This window comes from Lissotriton helveticus, chromosome 9 (genome assembly GCF_964261635.1).
Source record: "Lissotriton helveticus chromosome 9, aLisHel1.1, whole genome shotgun sequence".
Taxonomy (NCBI): Eukaryota; Metazoa; Chordata; class Amphibia; order Caudata; family Salamandridae; genus Lissotriton; species Lissotriton helveticus.
Genome location: NC_136070.1, coordinates 148570498 through 148593535, shown reverse-complemented (window position 1 = coordinate 148593535; position 23038 = coordinate 148570498). Strand labels below are relative to the sequence as shown.

General features: G+C 45.4%; 1 protein-coding gene across 4 annotated transcripts in view; it reads left to right on the top strand.

The window, feature by feature from the left end:
- The window catches only part of MIDEAS (mitotic deacetylase associated SANT domain protein), a 733716-nt gene that overhangs the window by 590758 nt on the left and 119920 nt on the right, over positions 1 to 23038 (top strand). For all 4 annotated transcript variants that reach the window (XM_078659668.1, XM_078659669.1, XM_078659670.1 and 1 more), the window contains 2 exons: positions 12826 to 13168; positions 17768 to 17834. In XM_078659668.1, coding sequence (XP_078515794.1) covers positions 12826 to 13168; positions 17768 to 17834 — 410 coding nt within the window. The remainder of the gene's footprint in view (positions 1 to 12825; positions 13169 to 17767; positions 17835 to 23038) is intronic.

Sequence of the window (23038 nt, the reverse complement as noted above, 5' to 3'; positions counted from 1 at the left end):
TGGAAATAGGTGCCGTCCCCTAACCCCGTAAGATTTTTTAAAATGCAGCCTGTGTTCTGAAGAAAGCCAGACGAGATTTTTCGGTCATATTTACTTTTGTTGCTAGGTTTTTTTGGTATGGGAGTTTAAAAAAAAAAAAAAAAAGCGTATAAATTATTAAGGTGACTATCCGACTACGCTGTTCATGACTACCCCATTTTGTTTTTTGGCTGCCACACCTTGACCTCCATTTATGGGATCTTGAGTCGTTTTTTTGTTTGTTTTTTGGCAACATTGCATCATCTCATTTTATAGGGGCGGGAAGTGTACAAAATGTTGTTTTTGTATGTTTATAGATGTGCCCTGTATGTTTAGCAGAGGGTTGTATTATGGATCTTGAAGAAGACACATGAATAGCCAGCATTCGTCAATATCACATATGAGAGTGCCTAGAAATAAATAAGCTTGGGATTCACACTGTGCAAAAATAATTCTCTTTATACAGCACATATCCGGAGGACCTTGGCATGTCAAAGGATGCTGTTGACATCTGCTCCCGCCTTGCGAGAGCCAAAACAGGTTGGCTGTAGCAGTCAGGAGAGCTACCTCGTCAGGCATATCACACAGCTACAATACACGTGCATCACAGAAAAACCTGAAATTACATAAATCATCCAACGATCTCACCTAGTCGGTACTCGGGCGCTTACAGTGAATGTACCAGGGCCATCGTCAGGCCACTTCCGCATGCACTGCCCATTGCCTCTATCCGCTCTGCCAATACTATAATACAACCCTAAGCATCACACTCGTACACGTGTCACAATTCTGACTATTCCAGGTTCCCAAAGTTATAAGAGGCTGTAGCGGCAGGGATAAGTCAGTTTTAATGTATATTGAATTAATAAGCAACTGATGTGATTGTTTCTAAATTAGGCAAAGGGCGACACCATGTGACAGGCTGTCATTACATGCTGGTGCCGAGCACCGGAAACCACAGGCTCAGATTAAGCACTGGTCTCCCTGAAGAAGGGACCCTTTCTGGACCTCCAGGGGTGTTTGCCTCTACCCCACCTCTGCACCAGAGCTGATGGCATCAGGGCCAAGAACACCTGTGCCGGCACCACAGAAGTGGCGATGCCCACAAATGGAGACAAATAGTTGATCTTGACCAGGAACATGTAGCACAGGGCCAAGTAAATATTTTTTTCGTTTGCTATTTAATTCAAATTTGGCATCCCACACCCACCTCATATCCAGGCAGTGCCTTGATGCGGTGTAATCCCTCCCTTTTCAATGCTGTCACAGGGTTTGCGGGGGGGATGTGCTCACTGATGCTTGTGACCCCACCCTACCCTGTGACGACTTGGAAAAGGCTGGGGTGGTGTGGCGTACTCACAGCCAGCAGTTAGTGACCAGCCTCTCCAGGAAGTACAGGGAGGAGGGATTATGTCCTAAGCCCCTGGGGCTCCTTGAAAATGTGTCACTGCTACACGTCATCAGTGGATGCAAAAAATAAAAATTAGTGACCAGGCTGAAAGATGCCCACTAGTGTACGTGCTTTAGAAAACTGCTTAGCTGCCTGACCCTCATATAAATGAGTGTGAGAAATGGCAGCAAGCCATAGGGATTGTCATGATAAAAATGTGTATGGTAATTACTATTAGCAGTAACCATGCAGGTGACTCAGAAAATTGGAAGGGAAGAGCCCAGACGCCCAGATTTAAAAGCCACCTATGGTCCGGGTTGAGTCATGTTCCGTCTGTTACATTAAATCCTTTAGCCAATCTTCCCTTACGGGTACCCATGCACAGACATGTTCCTATATTTTGAACTGAGAGTTAACCTAGGGAACCTTAGGGATGATACACTGCTCTGGTTGGCACGTGGCACGCATTCCAGTGCCTTGCTTTTGAAATATATTGCTTTAGTATAGTTTCCAGGCTTGCTGTAGGATTCCATGTGAGTAGGAATGTAGCAGGGCCCAAGGACAAAGAGAGCCACAGTGAATATAGGCAAGTAGAATGTCTGAGCGAGTATGCATTTTATGCGTGTGGATTTGATGGGTGTTTAGAAGCCTGCCTGTAAATATGGCCCAGTAGACTTTTCTTGGCCCTTAGGAAAACACCGTTTTGAACCGTTTACCAGCTTGAGCCTGTAACCTATGCATCTCTTGTCACTTAACTGGGGAAAACTATTAACTATCAGTCCATAGACATCATTTAGGGCCGTCTGGGGTCACAGCTGCGACCCCTGACTTCGCTTTTGGCATAGGCAATGACAAGAACAGAAGTTAAACTGTGCCCTGTTTACTTTCTGCTGCTCCCACTATGGCCTGGGACATAAAGCTTTGAGCTCGTAAAGCATAAATTGTTTGGTGTAATACACACTCTCCTGAACAAATACAACAAGCATTTACAATGCAATGGTTTTGCCTTTGTTAAAGTTAGAGCTATTGGCATTGCTCTTGACATTATTTTTATTTATGTTTTTTTAACATAAATAATGGCATTGTCATTTACAATGCCACTAGCTTTATCTCTCGCAAATGACACACACAAACACACACAGAGCCCCCCCCACACACACACCCACACAGATCCCCCCACACACACAGCCACACAGAGCCCCCCACACACACAGCCACACAGAGCCCCCCACACACACAGCCACACAGAGCCCTCCACACACACCCACACAGCACAAGCAGGCAACAGGGGCACACGGAGGCACAAGCAGGCAACAGGGGCACACGGAGGCACAAGCAGGCAACAGGGGCACACGGAGGCACAAGCAGGCAACAGGGGCACACGGAGGCACAAGCAGGCAACAAGGGCACACGGAGGCACAAGCAGGCAACAGGGGCACACGGAGGCACAAGCAGGCAACGGGGGCACACGGAGGCACAAGCAGGCAATAGGGGCACACGGAGGTTCAAGCAGGCAATAGGGGCACACGGAGGCACAAGCAGGCAACAGGCGCACACGGAGGCACAAGCAGGCAACAGGGGCACACGGAGGCACAAGCAGGCAACAGGGGCACGAAAACGGAGGCACAAGCAGGCAACAGGGGCACACGGAGGCACAAGCAGGCAACAGGGGCACACAGAGGCACAAGCAGGCAACAGGGGCACACAGAGGCACAAGCAGGCAACAGGGGCACACGGAGGCACAAGCAGGCAACAGGGGCACACGGAGGCACAAGCATGCAACAGGGGCACAAGCAGGCAACAGGGGCACGAAAACTGAGGCACAAGCAGGCGACAGGGGCACACGGAGGCACAAGCAGGCAACAGGGGCACACTGAGGCACAAGCAGGCAACAGGGGCACACGGAGGCACAAGCAGGCAACAGGGGCACACGGAGGCACAAGCAGGCAACAGGGTCATGAAAACAAGCACAAGCAGGCAAAAGGGTCACAAGCATGAATTGTAATTTAGACGGGGCTGAAGTGGAGAACGGTCAGTTCGGGAAGTAGTGCGGCTGGTGCAGTGGTACCAGGCCGAAAGGTGAGAGGGGCTGTCTGCACCCCAGTTTGGACAGTTTCCACTACCTAACAGGGATTGGTGGGAGGGGGGCGTACTTCTTGCTTGCTTTAGGGCTGTTACTTCGGGGACGCAGTGCACGCTGCTGCCTGCTGCCGCCGGGACACGACAACAGGCAGGGAGAGGACAGGCTAGGAGAGAGCAGGGAGGGGACAGGCTGGGAGAGGGCAGGGAGGGGACAGTCTGGGAGAGGGCAGGCTGGGAGAGGGCAGGTTGGGAGAGGGCAGGTTGGGAGAGGGCAGGCTGGAAGTGGACAGGCTGGAAGTTTAAAGGCTGGGAAAGGACAGGCTGGGAAAGGACAGGCTGGAAGTGGACAGGCTGGGAGAGGACAGGCTGGGAGAGGACAGGCTGGGAAAGGGCAGGGACCATAAAATACATAGATATAAAATCATTTAAGATCCCCCGTCTTGTAACCATGTAACAGACAGACATAGAAAGTAAAAAAATATAAAACATTTATTAATCTTCATAGCGCCTCGAGAGGCTTCGCACCTCCTCCCCTACAAAAAGGGAACGAAAGATACTTATGTAAGGAGAGGATGTATGCAATGCAGCGCCTTGAAGCGAGACCGGGGACTCTGAGATGTCCCCAAGCGCTGCCTGCCGAGAATGGATCAGAAAAGGTGTAACCGCAATGCAGCGCCTGGAAGCGAAGACTTGAGGCTCGGAGCTCCCGCCACACCCACCCTCTGCATAGAAAGTGCCAAAGTTGGTATACACTTAATGCAGCGCCTTGAAGACAGACTCTGGCCTGTCAACGCGGTGGGGGCGGGGGGAGAGGGCTGGGGTTAAGGCTTCGGCGGAGGACGGCCAGGGAGCCGGGTTCAACGGGGTCACCTTGACTCTGACCTTGGACATGTCTGTAGACCCTGGTGCAGCGCCTTGAAGCGGACCATGGGCTTCAGAGTCGCCCACATCCACAGGACGACATGGAGGAGGGGGGGGGGGGTACGTGCAGCGCTTTGAAGCGTACCCCACAATCCACAAGAGTAATATCGGATGGGAAGGCAACACCGCGAGGACGTGGCCTAAGGACCAGAGCGGCTGACTGTGGCACTGAAGAAACAAGTTCGAGTCTCGCATCGTCTCAACATCCTGTGATCCTCGGCACACCACTATATCTCCTGTGCCTGAAATAGGATGTGACCGCGTGTGATGTCACCGCTGCTCATATAAAGCGCTCCAATACCTTCGGTCGAGATAGCCTATATAAAACTGAAAATATATAGCAAGCATTGGCAAAGCCAGGTCCCGCCTATGTAAGAGCTGTTGGCTTTGTCAATGTGTTGAAGCCTATTACACACCAGCCTGGCTGCGGTTCAGCATGGGAATGTAATTACCATATTGATTTTCACTTCACTCCGATCTGAGGCGGGCTGGGCTGTCGGGAGGGCGGTGTGACCTGCGGCAGGCAGCGTCGAGAGCCTGATTGCACGGCCTGAGAGCTGGAGGGATGCTGTGAATCAGCTAGAGCGGCAGGTTGGAGAGGCACTTCGCTACAAGCCGCGATTGTGAGGCGCTGGTGTGCCTGGAGCCGGGCCAGCCCCGCGGGCTCCGGGAGGGCTCTGGGAGGGCTCCGGGCCTCGGGGGTACCCGCCCCCCACCCCCGAGGTACCCCCGAGAGGGTGGAGCGGACGGGGGAGAGGCGAGAGAAGAGGCGGAGGTGCCACAGCGCCTTGAAGCCGGCTCAGCTGGGCGCAGATCACCAACCCTCAGAGTACAGGCGGAGGACAGGGACATAGCGCCTTGAAACCGGCTCAGTTGTGTCTACATCACTATCCCTCGGAGCACAGAATGACAGGGACACAGTGCCTCGAGAAGCGGCCGCAACCCGCCCATGAGAAGAGGGGGCAAGGAGAAAAGGCAATACAGCGCCTCGAAACGGGCTCGGCTGGGCGAAGATCACCAACTTTCAGAGCGCAGGAGGACGGGAACATAGCGCCTCGAGAGGCTTCGCACCTCCTCCCCTACAAAAAGGGAACGAAAGATACTTATGTAAGGAGAGGATGTATGCAATGCAGCGCCTTGAAGCGAGACCGGGGACTCTGAGATGTCCCCAAGCGCTGCCTGCCGAGAATGGATCAGAAAAGGTGTAACCGCAATGCAGCGCCTGGAAGCGAAGACTTGAGGCTCGGAGCTCCCGCCACACCAGCCTGGCTGCGGTTCAGCATGGGAATGTAATTACCATATTGATTTGCACTTCACTCCGATCTGAGGCGGGCTGGGCTGTCGGGAGGGCGGTGTGACCTGCGGCAGGCAGCGTCGAGAGCCTGATTGCACGGCCTGAGAGCTGGAGGGATGCTGTGAATCAGCTAGAGCGGCAGGTTGGAGAGGCACTTCTCCGGTCTCCCCGCGGGCGCCGCCATAGTGCTTGCCGTCTTCCTCTCCTTCTTCCCCGGGCTGCGGGGGGCGGGCACTTCCGGCCGGCCGCGCTAGGATTGGCCGGCCGGCCAGTCACGGGGCAGGAGAGACGCAGAAGTGCCGGCAATGCCGGACCAGACTCGGGGGCGTTCCCGGCGTCGCGTGACGTCGGCAAAAGGCAAAGAATGTCAGGAACGCCCCCGTGTCTGGTCCGGCATTGACGGACAGGCCCCTCGTCCAATGGCAAGGCTCCGTTTACGGAGCCAGCCAATCAATGACGAGGGCCGACCCAAAGCACCCTACAGTTCTCAACAGGATTTCGCCTGCGCGAAAAAGCTGCGCAGAGCGCAGCTTTCGCTAGGCAAAACCTAAAAATGAAGTAAATAAAACGACTGATTTTTATACATGTTGCCGATTTTCAATAGTATGAAAACATTAAAAATGATGTGATTAAATAAAAACTTGTGTACTTTGCGTGGGGGGTAATGCCTGAAAGTTATCATAATCGAAACGCATTAACAGTGATAAAGAATAAGTCAGTATTATAGTTCATTCAATATATGATATCTGTGAATTAATACTTGTGGACAAAACCACTATTGTTTTATTCAATCTTTTTTTATGTGCGTCTTTCTGTAATTTACCAGTACATTTTATCCTCGGAGTATACATTAGGGGAACTATTACATCATGGCAGTTAGTGATATAAATACATTTGTGTTCCGTGTTTTATGAGTTTTTGTGCCAGTATTCTACTCGTCAAACAAAGTTTTCTATGAAATAAAAAGAGAAATGTTCCTCTTATTTCAGCATCCAATTGAAATATAGATGGGATATATTAAATAGACATTTAACTGTATTAGTAATTGCTGTATTACATAATATCAGACCTCTCAAAATCTAGTCAGATTTTTGCAGCGCGATCTGTTTTTAGGGCCCGCTGGCCCTGTTTTTAGGGCCCGCTGGCCCTTTCAGGGGAGAGAGCTTGGGCTGGTAAAGAACAGGTGTTCTGTTCGTTTAGAAACTGAATGAGAACTATAGATGACTTTACATCTTGTTTTGATCTTGTCACATTGCTGTGAGTTCTAAGACAGAGGTCCAATACCTGCCTATGTCTTGTTACAAATTGCTGTTTGTATTATCCTGGGAATTGATACTTACTTTTCTTTTTCAGACTGCAGAGTTAAAAAGTTTTGTAAAGTGAACTGTCTAAATCTGGGGAACAGGAAGTGTAAAACGAAAAGCTGTTAAATGTCCTTTTTCGCTTCTAGCACACAGCATTTAAATAGTTTGTAAATAAACAGTCAAAATATATCAGCAGTTAAGGATGCACTTTTTTGTAATTCAGAAGAGTGATGGAGACAAAGATTTGAATATGATCAAAATAAACTAAACCACTTAACTGATGTGCAAATGATACATATATGCTGAAGCACGATTTCCAAATATCATTTGTATGCTATATAGTTTTATCATTAAAACTCCATGACAGTCGATATTTTGTGGCCATTTCAATGGAAAATGTGCTGTCTGTAAAAGACAACGTGCTATTACATCATGCTTTAGTAATCTTTTTTTAGGTCTCGCAAGCGAGAACTATTGTTACCGTGATGCTTCCCAAGGGAGACAGACCGGGGCACGCGCAGATTGTTGGACTGTGGACGCGCACGTCCAGCCACGTGCACATCGCCTGTCCCGCTTTCACTGGCAAGCCAGCGTACAGTTTTCACTTTCGCGATTCACTTTCGCGCTCGACTCACCCGGTCTGCTTGTTTTGGTAGCTGGCTGTTGCTCTCCATTAATTGGGCCGCAGGAGTCTCTCCTCACGCTGGCAGGGCCACGCCTGAAACCCGACCTCTTCGCCCTGTGGGAAGAACCACAGTGGCAGCAGGCTCGCCACTCAGAACTTCCACCTTCAGCCCTCTGCTCTGCTTTCTCCAGGAACTCTACGGGTGGCAGAAGCGGGGCTCACAGGAACATCGTCCACCCTCTGGTAAGTGCAGGGCTATTCCAAAACATTGCGCTGCATGTTCTCAAAGTGCCGGATAGCCTCTGGGGTATCATCGCCACTCGCGGGTGTTGCAGGGGCACGCACAGATTGTGGACTGTGGACGCGCACGTCCAGCCACGCGCTCATCGCCTGTCCCGCTTTCGCTGGCAAGCCAGCATACAGTTTTCACTTTTGCGCTTCACTTTCGCGCTCGACTCACCCGATCTGCTTGTTTTTTATTTTTTTTCAAGTAAACACCAGGGATACAGTGTTTTGTGTTGTCACATCTGCATGTTTTCTTGTTATTAGGGTTTCACACTTACAGAAATGTATTTTCTTTCAGACTTTGATACACATTGGTTATTGTTGTATTGTTGTGTTCAGCTCCACTTACGTGGGTTACTTCATTATTTCATGGCCAAAGGTCCTTAGCACAATGCTCACGTGGCATCGGCTCCTCATTTTAGTTTGTTTTCTGGTGCAATAAGCAAATGTCGCATGCCTCTTACATGATTTTGGCGCTGCCCCTCCAAACTCACCATGTGACATCGTGACCTCCCTAGCCCTTCCTTCTTATCAGCTCACTGTGCTGCCCAGTGACGAGCACACACTGATAAGAGGCTGAGCACTTGTGAGGGCGGATTAATGGAGAGGTGAAGATGCTGGAGTCCCTGTGGCGTGAGATGCTGTGATTGACAACTTCTGCAGGCGCACAAGTGAGGGGTGACAGGCAGGGCAGAGGCAACCATTCCATCACAAAAGCACAGCCGGGCGCCTGGCGGCGGTGCCAGGCGGGCACGTCATACAGCCAGTATCTCCAGACCCCCTGCCCGGTGCCCTACCCCCCCTCACCTCCTTCCCATGATACATGACCCTCCCTTCGCTTAGGGCTGGGCGTTGAGGCCTTAGATGCCCGTGAGACCAGCGGGTCATTAGGGATCATTTCAGATTTGCTGTCGGAAAACCACATTTAATTCTGTTTAAAAAAAAGACCAAATTATTATTAGACGTTTGAGGTAAAACCAGGTTTTATTTGGTCGCTTGGTATGCTGCAAATAAGATGGAACTGCATACAGGTAAATTACTCGTTTCCATGCACTGTGTGACAATTAGTGCACATCTGATGCGAAACATATCTGCATATCACCCAGAGTTACTATAATGGTTTATTTCTCTATTAAACACACCTGAAACATAGGCATGTGCACAGGAGCGCGACCATTGCTTTCTATGCTGCACGTATGCACCTGCGCACGGGTAGAGTATTAGCTGCACATAGAAATACTTCCAGAACCTTTTTAATATGTAAACGCCACAAGACGAACAGTACTTAAAAGGAGGGAGTGAAACCAAACAATCGTTTTTTGAAAACAGTCATTTTTTGTTTGTATATGTAATTTATGTGTGTACGTGATGACCTTTAGCTGTGTTTTTTTAGGTCTGTGCGTGTTTCTTGGGGTAACCATTGTCCCTTGTGTTTCTTATTTCCACTTTGTGGTGCCACCCACCTCCTTACTTGAAGAAAAATACAAGTGTTGAGGAGCGCAGGCGCATGATTTGAGTTAATGTATGACCTGTCTTCGTGCCTTCAGTTTGACCCTTGGCTTGCAATGCAGGTGCAAATGGGCTAGCAACAGGGCTTTAAGTGGGATGAAAAAACTGGGGGAACTCTCAAAGGGGCATGTCCAGTGTAATTAAGGGCTTGGCTTAAAACACGTAAGCTAAAAATCTGTGCTTAGCACAGTGTGCCGCCTGACTTGTATTTTGCTGTTTTTGTCATTGCATCCAGATATATGATACAACAAATAACATCATACCTGAGGACTATTGGCTTTCTCAATGGTTGTTAGTTGCATAAGGTAAATAAGCAGCAACTGTGGCTTGTATATAATATTGAAAAAGCTTCCACTTAAAGCCCTGGTGACACCTCGACAATGTTGCTGGTCCTGAATTTTAGAAAGAGAAGCGAAATCCAGAGAGAACATGACTATCTTTAAAGGATTTACCTTCCCTCTCCGAACACTCACCTGGCATGACGTCCTGCCGTAACTTCTCCACTATGAGAAGTGAGCAGGGTGAGCACGCAAACCTCAACGTGCATGCTGTCACTGCAGTCCGGAAAAAAATGCATGGTCTGTGCCAGGGCACAAAACAGAGCCCGATAGAGACCCGTTTCAAGGCCCCCTTTAAAAAATTGCTGGTGCTCAGACCCGGTGAGACCCGGCCCACACCCGGTGAGACCCGGCCCACTTAAATCCCTGCCTAGCGAGTTGGAATAACAGTAAGGTATTTTTTGGCAAAAGGAATGGGGAGAGAAAGACTACTTTGATGGACTCAAGAACTCTGTATTGGTTATGGTGGAAAAACCCTGTCCCTGTAGATTCTGTTCTTGTTGCAGCCACATTGACTAACTTTTTTGCATCGCAAATCATTACATCGTTGCCAGTTCAGTGGCGGCCGGCAAATAAAAGGAAAAAAAACTTATCTTGTCACTGTTGTGTCTCTCCTCCATCACTACTCGTGAACCAGGAAGCACCCAGGATCCCCTGAACAGCCATAACACTCTAATGCAGCGTAGTGATTGGTAACTAAATACTTCTAAGGTCCCAAAGGCGAGACCTATTGGCTATGCCAATGCTTGCAATCTTTAGCTGTCATGCCAGTGCAGACAAAGTAGGCATATGCAGTACAGAGTCTTACAAGTGATGGGTGTCCTGTTATGTGCATCATTCAACTAAGTCTGCAGTGGCGATCCTCTGGTTTTTGACTTACACTGGTGCCCAAGACTGCATGGTGAATTTGGCATTCTGTTTAGACAATTCAAGACATCCTTGTATGCCCAAAATGTCCTTATCCTTTCAGACGGCAAACTCCCTCTGGGAGAGTGACACATTGATAGTGGCTCAGGGAGGATACATTTTAAACAGCCTCACTCTGGAGGAGTCAAATGGAAAAACATCCATGTAGAGTTCCTGGAAAACAGTTGTGCAGCCCAAATGGGAGAACTATGCACCCTCTCACCACACCCATTGTACCTCCTCACCAAAGAATGGATGTATGCACCACTACTGTTTACATTGCAGCCTCCATCTGTAGAACTTGGAAGCAGAGTTTTCGGTCTGTACGGTATGGGTCTCAAAAGGTCACCTATGCCTGCAATATCAGTGAAAGCAGCTGCCAGTCGCAAATTTTGTTGGGTGTCTGGAGATCCAGTCTGCTTGCAGGATGGACATCCAGCTGGTGAGGCATAAGAGCCAGAATCGGGAACCTTGTCCCACCCTGTTGATTTATATATTGGACCATTGATGTTTTATCTACACAGAAAACAAGCATTTGCAATGCAATAGGTCTCGTATTTACACAAGTTTGAGCTATTGACATTGCACATAACAATGCCTTTTATTTTTGTTTTCGTTTAAAAACATAAATAAAAGGCATTGTCATTTACAATGCCAATAGCTTAAACTCGTGTAACTGCGAGACCTATTGCATTGCAAATGCTTGTTCTTTAAGTAAGTGGTTTTAAACCTGAACTGAGAAACGTTACTACCAACCTCCTGATGACGATGCTGTTAGTGAACTAAGATGCAAGTCAAGGGTCATGCATACTCTATAGGTGGGCTAGATTCTGATTATACATGGAGCACAAGCGTAGTTTATTGAATAAAACTACTTTTTATGTACAGCAGACCTGCTGAATTCACGTATGTGAGTGTGCTGTCATATATGATAATGTAGAAAAAGAATGAAATGAATTATTTTTCCAGGATCTTTTGTTCAAGAGGATTACAGTTGGGTCAAGAAGATTATTCAAGTCACTAGACCTGTAGGTCTGGTAAAATATTTATGATTTTTCGAGGCCTGCATAACTGTGCGATTAACGGGCTCTTAACTTCAGCAGTGTCAATTAATGTGATGTCATCCGAATCAAAGCCATGTGACATCACTTCTGGGAAGATTCAGTGTCAAAATGTTCATGTCACTTTCTAAGTTGCAATTGGTTCAAAGGGTGGGTCTGTGATATACTACTATCATTTTGGTGAATGAACATTCATGTATCAGTCCTGCCAGAGACTGCCAGGAATACATTTGTATCTGTGGGTTGCTGGAACTCCTTTCTCCGAAGGATATGTTAAAATGTATTTTAGTTCAAAGTGTATGAATAAGCCCTACATCAGAGATGTATTATGTCGGTAGACTAAAGGCAGTACATGTAAAAATGACAAAAAAGGCAATAGTTGGAAGGCATTTATGATGGAAACTTCCTTTTAGACCGATCTAATGTTTAAATTACCACAAAATATTGCCAACATGGAAGTTTCCTAAAATGCCCACAGCAAATAAACCTGCTTATACTTAATGGCTTTTGCAGTTTTCAGCCTGCTGTGAAGAGCAAAGAGAATATTTGTCGCTGCTCTTTCAAGAAGCGATAGCTAGCGCCAGTGTGCGCTTTGACGCAGGCGTCTGTTATGGGATAGCAGCTCCCTCGGGAATGCCTGAAGGTTTTCTCTCATTCAGATGCTTATGCATAGACTTGATATTTTCCTTCTCATCATTCTTATGAGAAAAACAGGGAATGTGCAATGTAAGGTGTGAAAAGAAACATGTGAAATCTCTAGCATATTTGTTCAAAACTGTTATTTCTTTCTAAATATTCTACCTACATCTAGAACATATGAGCTGTTGATGCACTATCAACATACATTAAAGCATTATTATGCTATGAATAGCAATGCATGTAATAATAAATTAAAAATTCATTTTAAAATATATACGTAGATAGTAACTAAAAGACTAATAATTGCATACTATGAGAGTGTTCAAAATCAGGAAAAAGACAAATTACAAACCACATTCTATTGATTTTCCTTAAAACATATAATAATGTCACAAACTAGAGCTTGACTCAGTTGTGTTCCATATTCTTAGACTTTTATTTTGCTGTTTACAGGAAAATGATCCACCAAAGGATGAAGGGGAGAACCAGAACCGAAAGCCCAAGCAGCGGCCAAGACCTGAACCACTGTTTATACCTCCAAAGCCTGGCACTTTTATTGTCCCTGCTGTCTACTCCAACATCACTCCATACCAGAGCCACCTGCGATCCCCCGTACGATTGGCGGATCATCCATCTGATCGGAACTTTATGCTGCCTCCTTACACCCCGCCTCCCATTCTTAGCCCAGTGCGGGAGGGCTCAGGACTATACTTCAATGCAATCCTTACTGCCAGTGGCCACTGCGGGCCGCCACCTTTCACCCCAAAAAGCACCCCAAGAACCCTCCTGAGGGCTGGTAAGCTTCCTTACTTTTCATTCAGGTATGGAAGGAAGAGTGGGTGGAGTATTGTTGTGGTTTTGAATTAATGGGTAATATATTTCAGAGGTACATATTGTATGTCTGGAACATTGTATTCCTCTGCCATTCCAAGCCTTCTTTTGGTTTAGTTGAGCTGTTTGAGGACTTGTATGTGGATACCACAGTTTCTATACCTTCCTTGTATTCGCATAGGCCTAGCGCATGTTCCCTTCATGGGTTCTTTGACTTGAATCTGGTTCCCTTGAAAAAGGCCACAAGCATTCGATCTTTCTCCAAAGTCTGCTCTTTACAGACCACACATTACCTGATTGCCAGATAAGAGGAGCCGACCATAGTTTGGCTTGCAGACCACAAATAGCTTCTCCATCCCAAGGCGATCTAAAGTAGAGGTAGTATCTTTCATCACCATGTTCAAGGAATTACAGAATCCTATTGTGTAGGGTATCTGAAAGCAAAGAAGTACTATCTTGGGGAATTTCAAAGAACTGAAGCATGAATTTGGTAGCAAGGAACAACCGTCTTTGAAAGTTTCAACCACAGATTCACTTCTTTTTAGAGCAGTCTGATACAGTTCATAAAGTTTGAAACAAATGAAAAGTAACATGTCTTTAGTAGTATGGACAGCAAAGTCACTTATTTTCCTTTGGATTGTGCCTCGTGTCATTGTGACTATTTATGGAAGAAGTATGTATGTACCTCATCTATTTCCTCCTTTGCAACAAAACCCTCTTATTACTGTTTCATATGTGGTAGTGTGCAATACTTATTGCCCTTTATTTTTTAATATAAAAACCTTTTTCAACAGACAGTCTTCAAGAAACATGCAGGGTGACTGAAATGCAATTTACACGGTTCTTGATCAATTCAGTACACCTAGATTTAGGTGTTCTGAATTGACCAAGAACTGTGTAAATTGCATTTCAGTCACCCTGCATGTTTCTTGAAGACTGTCTGTTGAAAAAGGTTTTTATATTAAAAAATAAAGGGCAATAAGTATTGCACACTACCACATATGAAACCGTAATAAGAGGGGTTTGTTGCAAAGGAGGAAATAGATGTGAGGTACATACATACTTCTTCCATAAATAGTTTGCCTTAGAGACCGGGTTCTTTTGTGTTTATGATTTACTGAGTGGAGGGCAACCTCTCTTTTTCCCTCTGTGCTCCTATTGGAATGGATAGTCAACATATACCTGCTTCCAAATCATAGTGAGGGGAAACATATAATAAATTGCTTGGAAGAGTATCCAAATTAATTCATCTACTATAACGATGAGTCATTTAATTGTGTCTAGTGATTTTAAAGTGAACCTCTCTCAGAGTAGCATGGGTGCTGATTGGGAAACCGAGCGAACTGTCTGTTGGGTTATTAAGAATGAATCTTCCTTTGCAAAAAAACAAACCGCTTCAACTTAGTGACGCTCTCCTATTTGCCCAGTTTAGGCCTACATTCCTTCAATGATGCATTATAAATGGGTCGAAATTTTTTTGATTACAGTTTTTATTACTGAAATTTTTTCCTGTGGTGCTTCACTTTCGTACATCCCAGAGACTAGAAATTGACCATATCCCACAAGGATCCAGGTTATTTTAGGGATCCTCAGGAAGCAATTCTCTGGAAGCAGTTAATTAGGGCACATGACAGGATTGGAAGGGGGGGAAAACATAATAAATACGACCAAACTCCCTCATTAAAAGTTCTACATAAGATCTTGGCTGGAATTGGACCCAGACTCCATGCAGATTCCTTCAGCGCTAGTCACTCAATAGAGAGGTTTCTGTACACCATTAAAGGGAGAACTACTCCCAGACATAACACAATCTAAATTGCATAAACTAGCACCAATATGTAAAAATCCTTTGTAACTGGCCCTTTGCTGTCTAAGAAAAAGTATTCACCCGTGATAAATGGAGGACTAATGTCCAGAGACACAGGTGAGGAATCTTTGCAAACAATCAAGAGAGCTCTGTTGCTAGCAAAATGAGTCGATCAAGAAAAACAATGAATAACATTGGAACAAATATGCAAATCTAGGGACACCAAGAAATGTTGAACACCTATTAATAAGTTACACAGAATCGCCACTAAAATGCTGTGTAATAGTGTGCTCTCATAGAAGTGGTTAGTTTGTGGCAACCCTTAACTATGCAGCTGCTTTGGATTCTGGGCAAGACTCGGAGGACAGGGTGACTGTTCCCGGTGGACTTATTCAGCCAGGACTTGACAGCTGGGCTTCAGTTCTACCGATATATAATAATTAAAAATGAAGGACCGATATTGCCCCGGACTTCAACAGCCTTTCATCTCTGATGTTGAGTTTTGGTCGACTGATGTGTCAAAATTGCACAATACTAGTTAATGCACAACAGTGGTCCCTGATTCCTGGAAAGGCTCGCTGTTATGTGCCGTTCATTAACAAGGAGACCTCTGATGATTTTCAATTCAGACTATGCACTCCATGTATCTATTTTTACCAGTGTCTAAATTTACCTGCTTTTATTCCATCTACCCTGAGTTTTGTGCTTGAAAAACTATTCTCAGTGGGTTGAAGCAGAAGTTTGGAGCTGGTTGCAAGGGTGGGGGAAAGTTACCTGGATTATTTCAGTACTCTGACTGTTTCATTGTGCAAGGCCAACTATCCTTCTCAGCTCCACTGCAGCTGTAAACGTTATCTGAGTGAGAGTCCGCTGAACCGTAGAGAGGTTTGAAACGCATGTGGGTTGTAATGTACCAGGAGGACAAGTGTCTCTTTTAAGGTGCCAGGAGGGCCAGCTGTGTGCCATCCAGCAGTGCCTGTATTTAAGATTTTAAAACCTGGTTCACTATCATTGGGCCAAATGGGACATAGTTGGTACCACAAAATTGTGTTTCCCCTACTAATATTGTAAATACTGGAGGTGAGTAACTTTTGCTGTGTCGATAGGAAGTAATTTACCATATCTGAGAGCAAATCCTACTAAGCAAGCTGATGCTACAGGTACTTATGAAGGGAACGTATCGTCTTGTTGGCATCCAGCCTCTTTGGATGCACTATTCAAACCGATTCAATGTGAACCTACCGTATAATCTTTGTGTGTTGTAAATGCTACACTTAATTGAGTCAAAACAAGTTAATAATATGAAGGAACATGTGGACTAAGCATAACAAAATTACTTTGTCGAGTAGCACAACCTTCGACACCTTCCTGTGGACTAGACGCTCATTTGATCAATTTGTCTGTTCTACCCTCCACCTCTGCGTAGTAAGACAACATATCTGTATGAATTTCTGTAGCTATTTTTTCCACCACCAGAATATTTTCTTATTGTTTTATTAAGTTTTGAACCCCCTTCATGAAACAAAAGTTAACTGAAGGTCTTCCTAATCCACATAGGGGGACTTAATTACAGTCGAGCTGCTGGATGTTTTAGCCTTGGGATGTTCAAAGTAGAGCACACACGTGCCTGGCTTCATGCTATACACATAGCACAAATATGCATACATTGATTCTAAATGGAAATAATGTGCATTGCGGTTATTTTAAAATCTGACATGAATCCAACTCTACTGAACCTATCCTGAACACCCCTGCTTTAACTCAGGGTATGTGAATTGTGCGATCAGAGGTGCTGTGTATCGTGGTTTATCCATAATGAAATTCTGATTTACCCGAAGAGTAGAACACTCCAAAACGATCTTCAAACCAAGAAGGTGCCGATGGTGGCTCATTATCTGTATATAAAATTGCCTATTGAATATAAACAGTAAACATTTAATAAGCTCATGAAAAGTGACTTAATAATTCCAGCCTTTTCTCCAAGGATTCCATAGTTCTACTCCTCGTTTGCCGGGGTCTTTAGTGATATATCCACTTTCCTCTTTACAAGTCGGGTGCCTGCTAGGTGCCCCTTCAAACAATTAACATTTTGCAAGTATGTTAAACAAGTTTCCATTTTACAATTGTGAAAAGCGATTGCCTGGTGCGAGCAGCATAACGCTTCAGACTGGAAAAAAAAAGTTTATATACAATTTCCACACAAAAAAATTAAAATGAGAAAGTACTGCTCCATAAAGGTTCGGCATCTGTTTCTTACTGCAAGGCTAAAAGCGCACCCATGACAATTAAGTCAACATGTTGCATGTATTATTAAACTAGCAGTTGCCATAGTGATAGTGTGTCTAAAACCTGTGAAATATTTCCTGAACAGTTTTTATTCCAACAAGCAGTTGCGAAAATGTCAAGTAAAATGTGTGTGGATGCATATGGAAAAGTGTGTGTGTGTGTGTCTACACACACACGGCACACATATACACACAGCACCCACTTCCTTTACCTTCCAAACTATCAGAAATGTCTGTCCACCAGGACTCGCAGTAACCTTGTCCGTGTCCTAGGCTGCTATCAGACTGTACATTGAGTGTCCTGGGCTAGTTTATGGGACATTGCCGTGAGTCCGTTAGGGCATATAGGGAGCTCCTAGCAAAGCCATGCGTGTGTCCTTTATACTTTTGATTTATAGTGATTTCTTTGACTTTCCTGTGCCCATGCATTGCTCTTAATAGTCCTTTTCTTCCACATTTTACTTTGTTGCAGTCAGCTCTGATGTCACTCCTCCAGTCCTCACTGCCATGGGAGAAGCCACCCCCGTCAGCATTGAACCGTAAGTAGTGGACCCAGCATCTCCATGTGCCATTGCAGAGCCACTTAGCAGACTATTTTTATCCAATCCTACATCAGGCTCTTGCCCTGTCCCCCTCCATTCCTAATGTGTGCACATTGCCCCGCATTCAAATATGATCAAAGACTTGTGTAAAATAAATTCATAGGCTCCCAACCGAGGCATCTAGCTATGACGTGTGCCTCGTGTCATTATTTACGTTTTTCGAGTGATCAAGATGGACCCTATTGATTAAACAGGTCCATCCATACAGCAGTATTGCCTTCTGAAATGCTCTTTTATTAGTTGTACGCAGTGTAGGTGGTCTGTTTTAAGCCACTAACCGCTATATGTATCAACAAACCATTTAGCATTTCCTAAATAGCGAATTTTAAGGAATCGCTATTTAGGAAATGCAAAACGGTATGTATGTACAAAATCGCTTTCCAATAGCGATTCCTTAGCATTCCTTAATTTGAGATTAGCAAATTGTCAATCGCAAATTACCCCTTCATTTCCATGGGCCAGGAGGCCCATAGGAATGAAAGTGCAATTTGCAATTAGCAATTTGCTGATCGCAAATTAGGGATGTTTCCAAGGGTGCAGGGGTGTCTCAAGAACACCCTGCTGCACCCCTGAAAAAGACATTTGGGGGCATATGGCGCACATACATGCCCTAAGGGCATGTATGGGCGTCATATGGCACCTTTGGTTATTATCAAAAAAGATTTTTGATAAGAATTCGCAAATTACCACCAACTAGAAGTTGGTGGTAATTTGCTAATCCTTAATGGCATTTTTTGCATTTTATTTGTTTGATACATTGCATTTAAGGAATCGCAAAATTTGCAATTCCTTAAGTGCAATCGCAAAATAAGGATTAGCAAATTTTGCTATTCCTTATTTTGCATCAAACTAGTTTGATACATTCCATTTGTCTATTTAGCATTCGCAAAGGCCGAAATTCGCAGAATTTCGGCCTTTGCGAATGCTAAATAGCTTGATACATATAGCGGAGAGTGCCTTAACTGTGATCTAAGTTTATGCTACTTGGGCATGTGTTTAAGAAGTTGAAAGTCCTCTACAAAAACAGGCAACAAGGCATGTTTCCTTTGTGGAATCAACAGTTCTGGCCAGAAGTGTGAAGACCGAGTATTGTTTGGTCCATCTTGTCTAAACTCCCCCATGCCCGATTGAACAAACATCAAACTGTCCCACTAAGCAGATTTCCAACCACAAACTCTTGAACCCATTCCAATCCGTATTCTGACCTTGATACAGCACAGACTCTACTTTCCTTGTGCTGCACGACATACTGTGGATTCTAGAGAAATGTGATTGTTGCCGTCTAGTGTATTAAATACAAGACCTTTCTATCCACTCTCTCCCTTGGGTTGGAAATGGGAAGGAGTCCTGAAGAGGTCTCCTCCTTTGTCGAATTCAGAGTACGGTTTGTAACATTGAACTCCTTAATTACTCCCTCCTTGATGCTCCCCACGGCTTTGTTTGCACCCGGTTCTGATAGGTCTAGCTTAGCCCTTAAGGCGTGCGGCTATCGCCTTAATGGCCTTGTGGAGAGGGACTAGGCGGCAATCGCAGGAGGTCCTCCCACATAAAGGGTATAGGGCTGAATGGGTCAGTATATTGACATGCAATCAGATTTTACTGAAACTCAGCACTGAATGTATAGGTGTGTTCACCTTCAAAATCCCTATATCAGTTCACAATATTGTAATTCTATTATGCACCACTGAACTGCAGAATAGTTTTGCATCATTATACCAATTATGGCTGTGGCATTTGCGAAGACAAATGTTAGAAAAGAACGCAAAATGAATACACCAAACATAGTATATGTGAATATGTCCTTCTAGAGAACTTATTTTAGAGCTGTTCTGATGAGAATTGGAATGTCAACCCTAAAGCTGTATGCAGTCTTAGCTGGAGCAGCCCACAGATGGCCTTGAGCCGCCTGCTGTTATTGATCAATCCCCCCTGCTGTTTGTCAGCAGAATAATGATCCCTTATGCAATAGTTCACACAGTGTAAAAAAGTATGGAACAGAGCTCCTGTTCCCATGACGTTTGTGAGAATACATCTTTAATAAGGATTTGGTGAGCACAAAAGCAATATTTGTTTAACACATTGTATAGATGGAGGCTAGATGTGTGTGTTTGTGAACAAATGCGTACACCAATAATGTGCAAATATATTATTCTTACTGGTTCTTAAATTCCAAAGGCAGTAAACCTACATGGGTACAACCTATACATATACATTAATAGGTTATATATGTTATAAATCATCGGTCTTTTGGGAATGCGTCATCCCTGCCATTAAAATGTTGTGAGGTTCAATCCAGTCCCCATCCCTTCTTATGTACATGGGACCTTTAGCGAAGATGGTGCTAGAGGATAGTATCACTGTTAACCTGTATGAAAATTATACCCTTCTCTGCCTGAGTGTCATGTCAGACCTTAAAAGCTCTTAAAGTGCTTCAGTGAAAGCTGATAAACTGGGCACTTACTTTTTCTGGAGCTCATCCCTGCTAAAACATAATCCTCATCAACCACACTTAAAGCTCTCCACCACCAGTAGTGAAACGGTTTAATTAACTCAACTAGGCATCTCACCTATGCCATATCTGGCTTCACTATTCACCACAATCTTACTGTGCTTCCACACATCTCAACACATCTCACACATCTCAACACTACCAAGAGCGCCAAGACGCCTTCGGGCAGTAGCTGCGCTCTATAAATCCCATTTCCATTCAATAGTGCATCCTCCTCAGGAAAGTAAAACCTAGAGGCAGTGTAAGCTCTTGTACTCTCGTTCAATGACTGTGGCAGGTCTACCCATCTCTTCACTAGTACCTAAGCAGTGCCCCCCCCCCCTCCTAGAGATGCCAGGAGCAAATCACCACCCTTCCCGAAAAAAGCAAAAACAATGAACCAGACATTCTCTGCATAACACCCTGGAACACCTGGTGAAATCCGGCTTACCTGACATGATGCTGTTTAGTAACCTCTTGATTGCTCCCCTTTTCATATTGCTTCAACATTTGATCACTGTTCTTTTTGTTGCCCTTTGCTTGTATGTACTGCCCTACTTCAGCTAGTTGCCGTTGTATTCCTATGTTTTTTACATTGTCCAATTTTTAATAATGTGTTCTTAATATTGACTGTGAAGCGCTCTTCTTCTCTGTGTGCCTATGCCAGAGCTAACAAATATTAAATCTTCGTCTGGGGGAAAATGGCACTGCAAACAAAATGATTGGTCCCGCAGAATGAGAAGCCTTTCAGTGGCGGACTGGGTCGGTGCCAATATTCGTCATTTCACTTTCTAGTGTTGCACCATTAGTATTCTATTCACAGTGCTGTCTCTTAAGTGCACATGTATAGTACCATCCCTAGAGGTGAAACATTGACCCTTCTCTTGATCTTCGTAGCTAACGAAGGATGACCCTTCTCTTGATCTTCGTAGCTAACGAAGGAGCCTTTTCAAAATGCTTCTGCATGAGTTATTACTCCACTTTCATGTCATGTGTCAGTCACTCCATGCCTTTTGTGGCTAAGGCCAGCTAGATGACTCCATTATCCCAGATGCTGCCAGTTCATTATCAGTGCGCACTCCTCCCCGTCATCCTTCCAGGTCCTGAATAGTCCTAGTATTTTATATTCCATTCCCAGTGCGAGCTTTCCAGGACTCTTTCCGCTGGGTTAACCCCAAAATTTTGTCATGTGCTTGTAAACCTCGCTGGAAGTTTCGGCGGATTTACATGAAGTTTTTAATGTTTTGGGAGGACAAAAAAATTGATTCCGTTTTTGTTTCAACCAGGTAATTTTTTAAGTAAATGTGCATCATACCCAGAAGTCCTAGACCAATAGCAGCCTGATAGTATGATTTATCTGTTGTGCTTGTAACCTCACAAGTGAAGATGTTCTTTCTTGTGGTGGCTGTTCTAATGTAAAGTGGGAATGATGCTTGTGCCGGCTTTAACAAACATCCTCTTTCTTCCATGTGAACTTCCCCTTTTTCCCACGTGTATTTTCCACCCTCTTTCCCTAAAAGTGAAGTTGTCACTTTTGTCCCTGACTATTTTTGCCTTTCAAATGAGGAGCTAATGCAGAGCACCCATTCTCCATACCTAATGGCTTTTTTTTTTTCAAAACCGTTTTTATTGAGAGTTCAAGCAAGGTTCAGGACAGCCCTCCACAGTCAGGAGGAGACTGCCAACAACACACACAGATAAAAGCATGGCAGTGAACCCAGAGTTTTACGAAAAGCACACCCCAATTCCCTCCCAACCACCTATCCCCAACAACACCCCCCCAACGCCCCCCCAGCTACCCACCCCTTATCCCACCCTAGCCCAGTGCACGTGATCACAGGTCAGCAACATGAGATGGAAATCAGAGTCAGTGTCGGCTAATAGCCTAGGGCACGGGATCCACATCAAGGGCCAATACATCATCAATATCAGCCGGGAGATCGAGGTCCAGACCCCTGTAGTCTGCCCACCGTTTCCAGATTTTGTAGTGTTTCCGGGGGCACCCCCTGGCCTCAAATACGGGTATTTCTAGACCCATTAGAAAGTCCAATCCCGCCTTCCATGCACTCAGTGGGGGGGCACGTTCGCTCTTCCATGCTTGGGCCAGATCACGCTTGGCCACCACTAGTCCCAACAGCAGCAAGTGTCGTTTGTAAGCGTTGCCCCCAACATTTTCCAGAATATGAAGGAGGCCCAGCCTAGGGGTACGGGGAATGTCCCACCCCAATACCTCCGACAGGCAGTCCCACACCCCCGCCCAGAATCGGGTCAGCCTCTCACAGGACCACACTGTATGGAAAAGCGTCCCCCTTTCAGCACCGCACCTCAGACATTCTGGAGCAGCTATGAGGCCCGCCCGCCACAGCCGCTCTCTAGTATAATAGGCCCTATGAAGGTACTTGAATTGAATAAATCTAAGACGGACGGCTATAGCTGCGCCGCGGGGGGATTCAAGGGCCTCGCGCCAATCATCATCATCATCCAAGGGGCCAACATCATTCTCCCAGGAGGCCTTCAATGTCGAGAGGGAGGGGGAGCAGTGTGTGACCAGGGAGCGGTATATCTGAGAGACCTTCTTGTCGCCCAGGTCGCCCATAAACAGTCTAGCCTCAATAGGACTAAAGTCGGGGAGTTGCTCCAACCCCACCAGGCT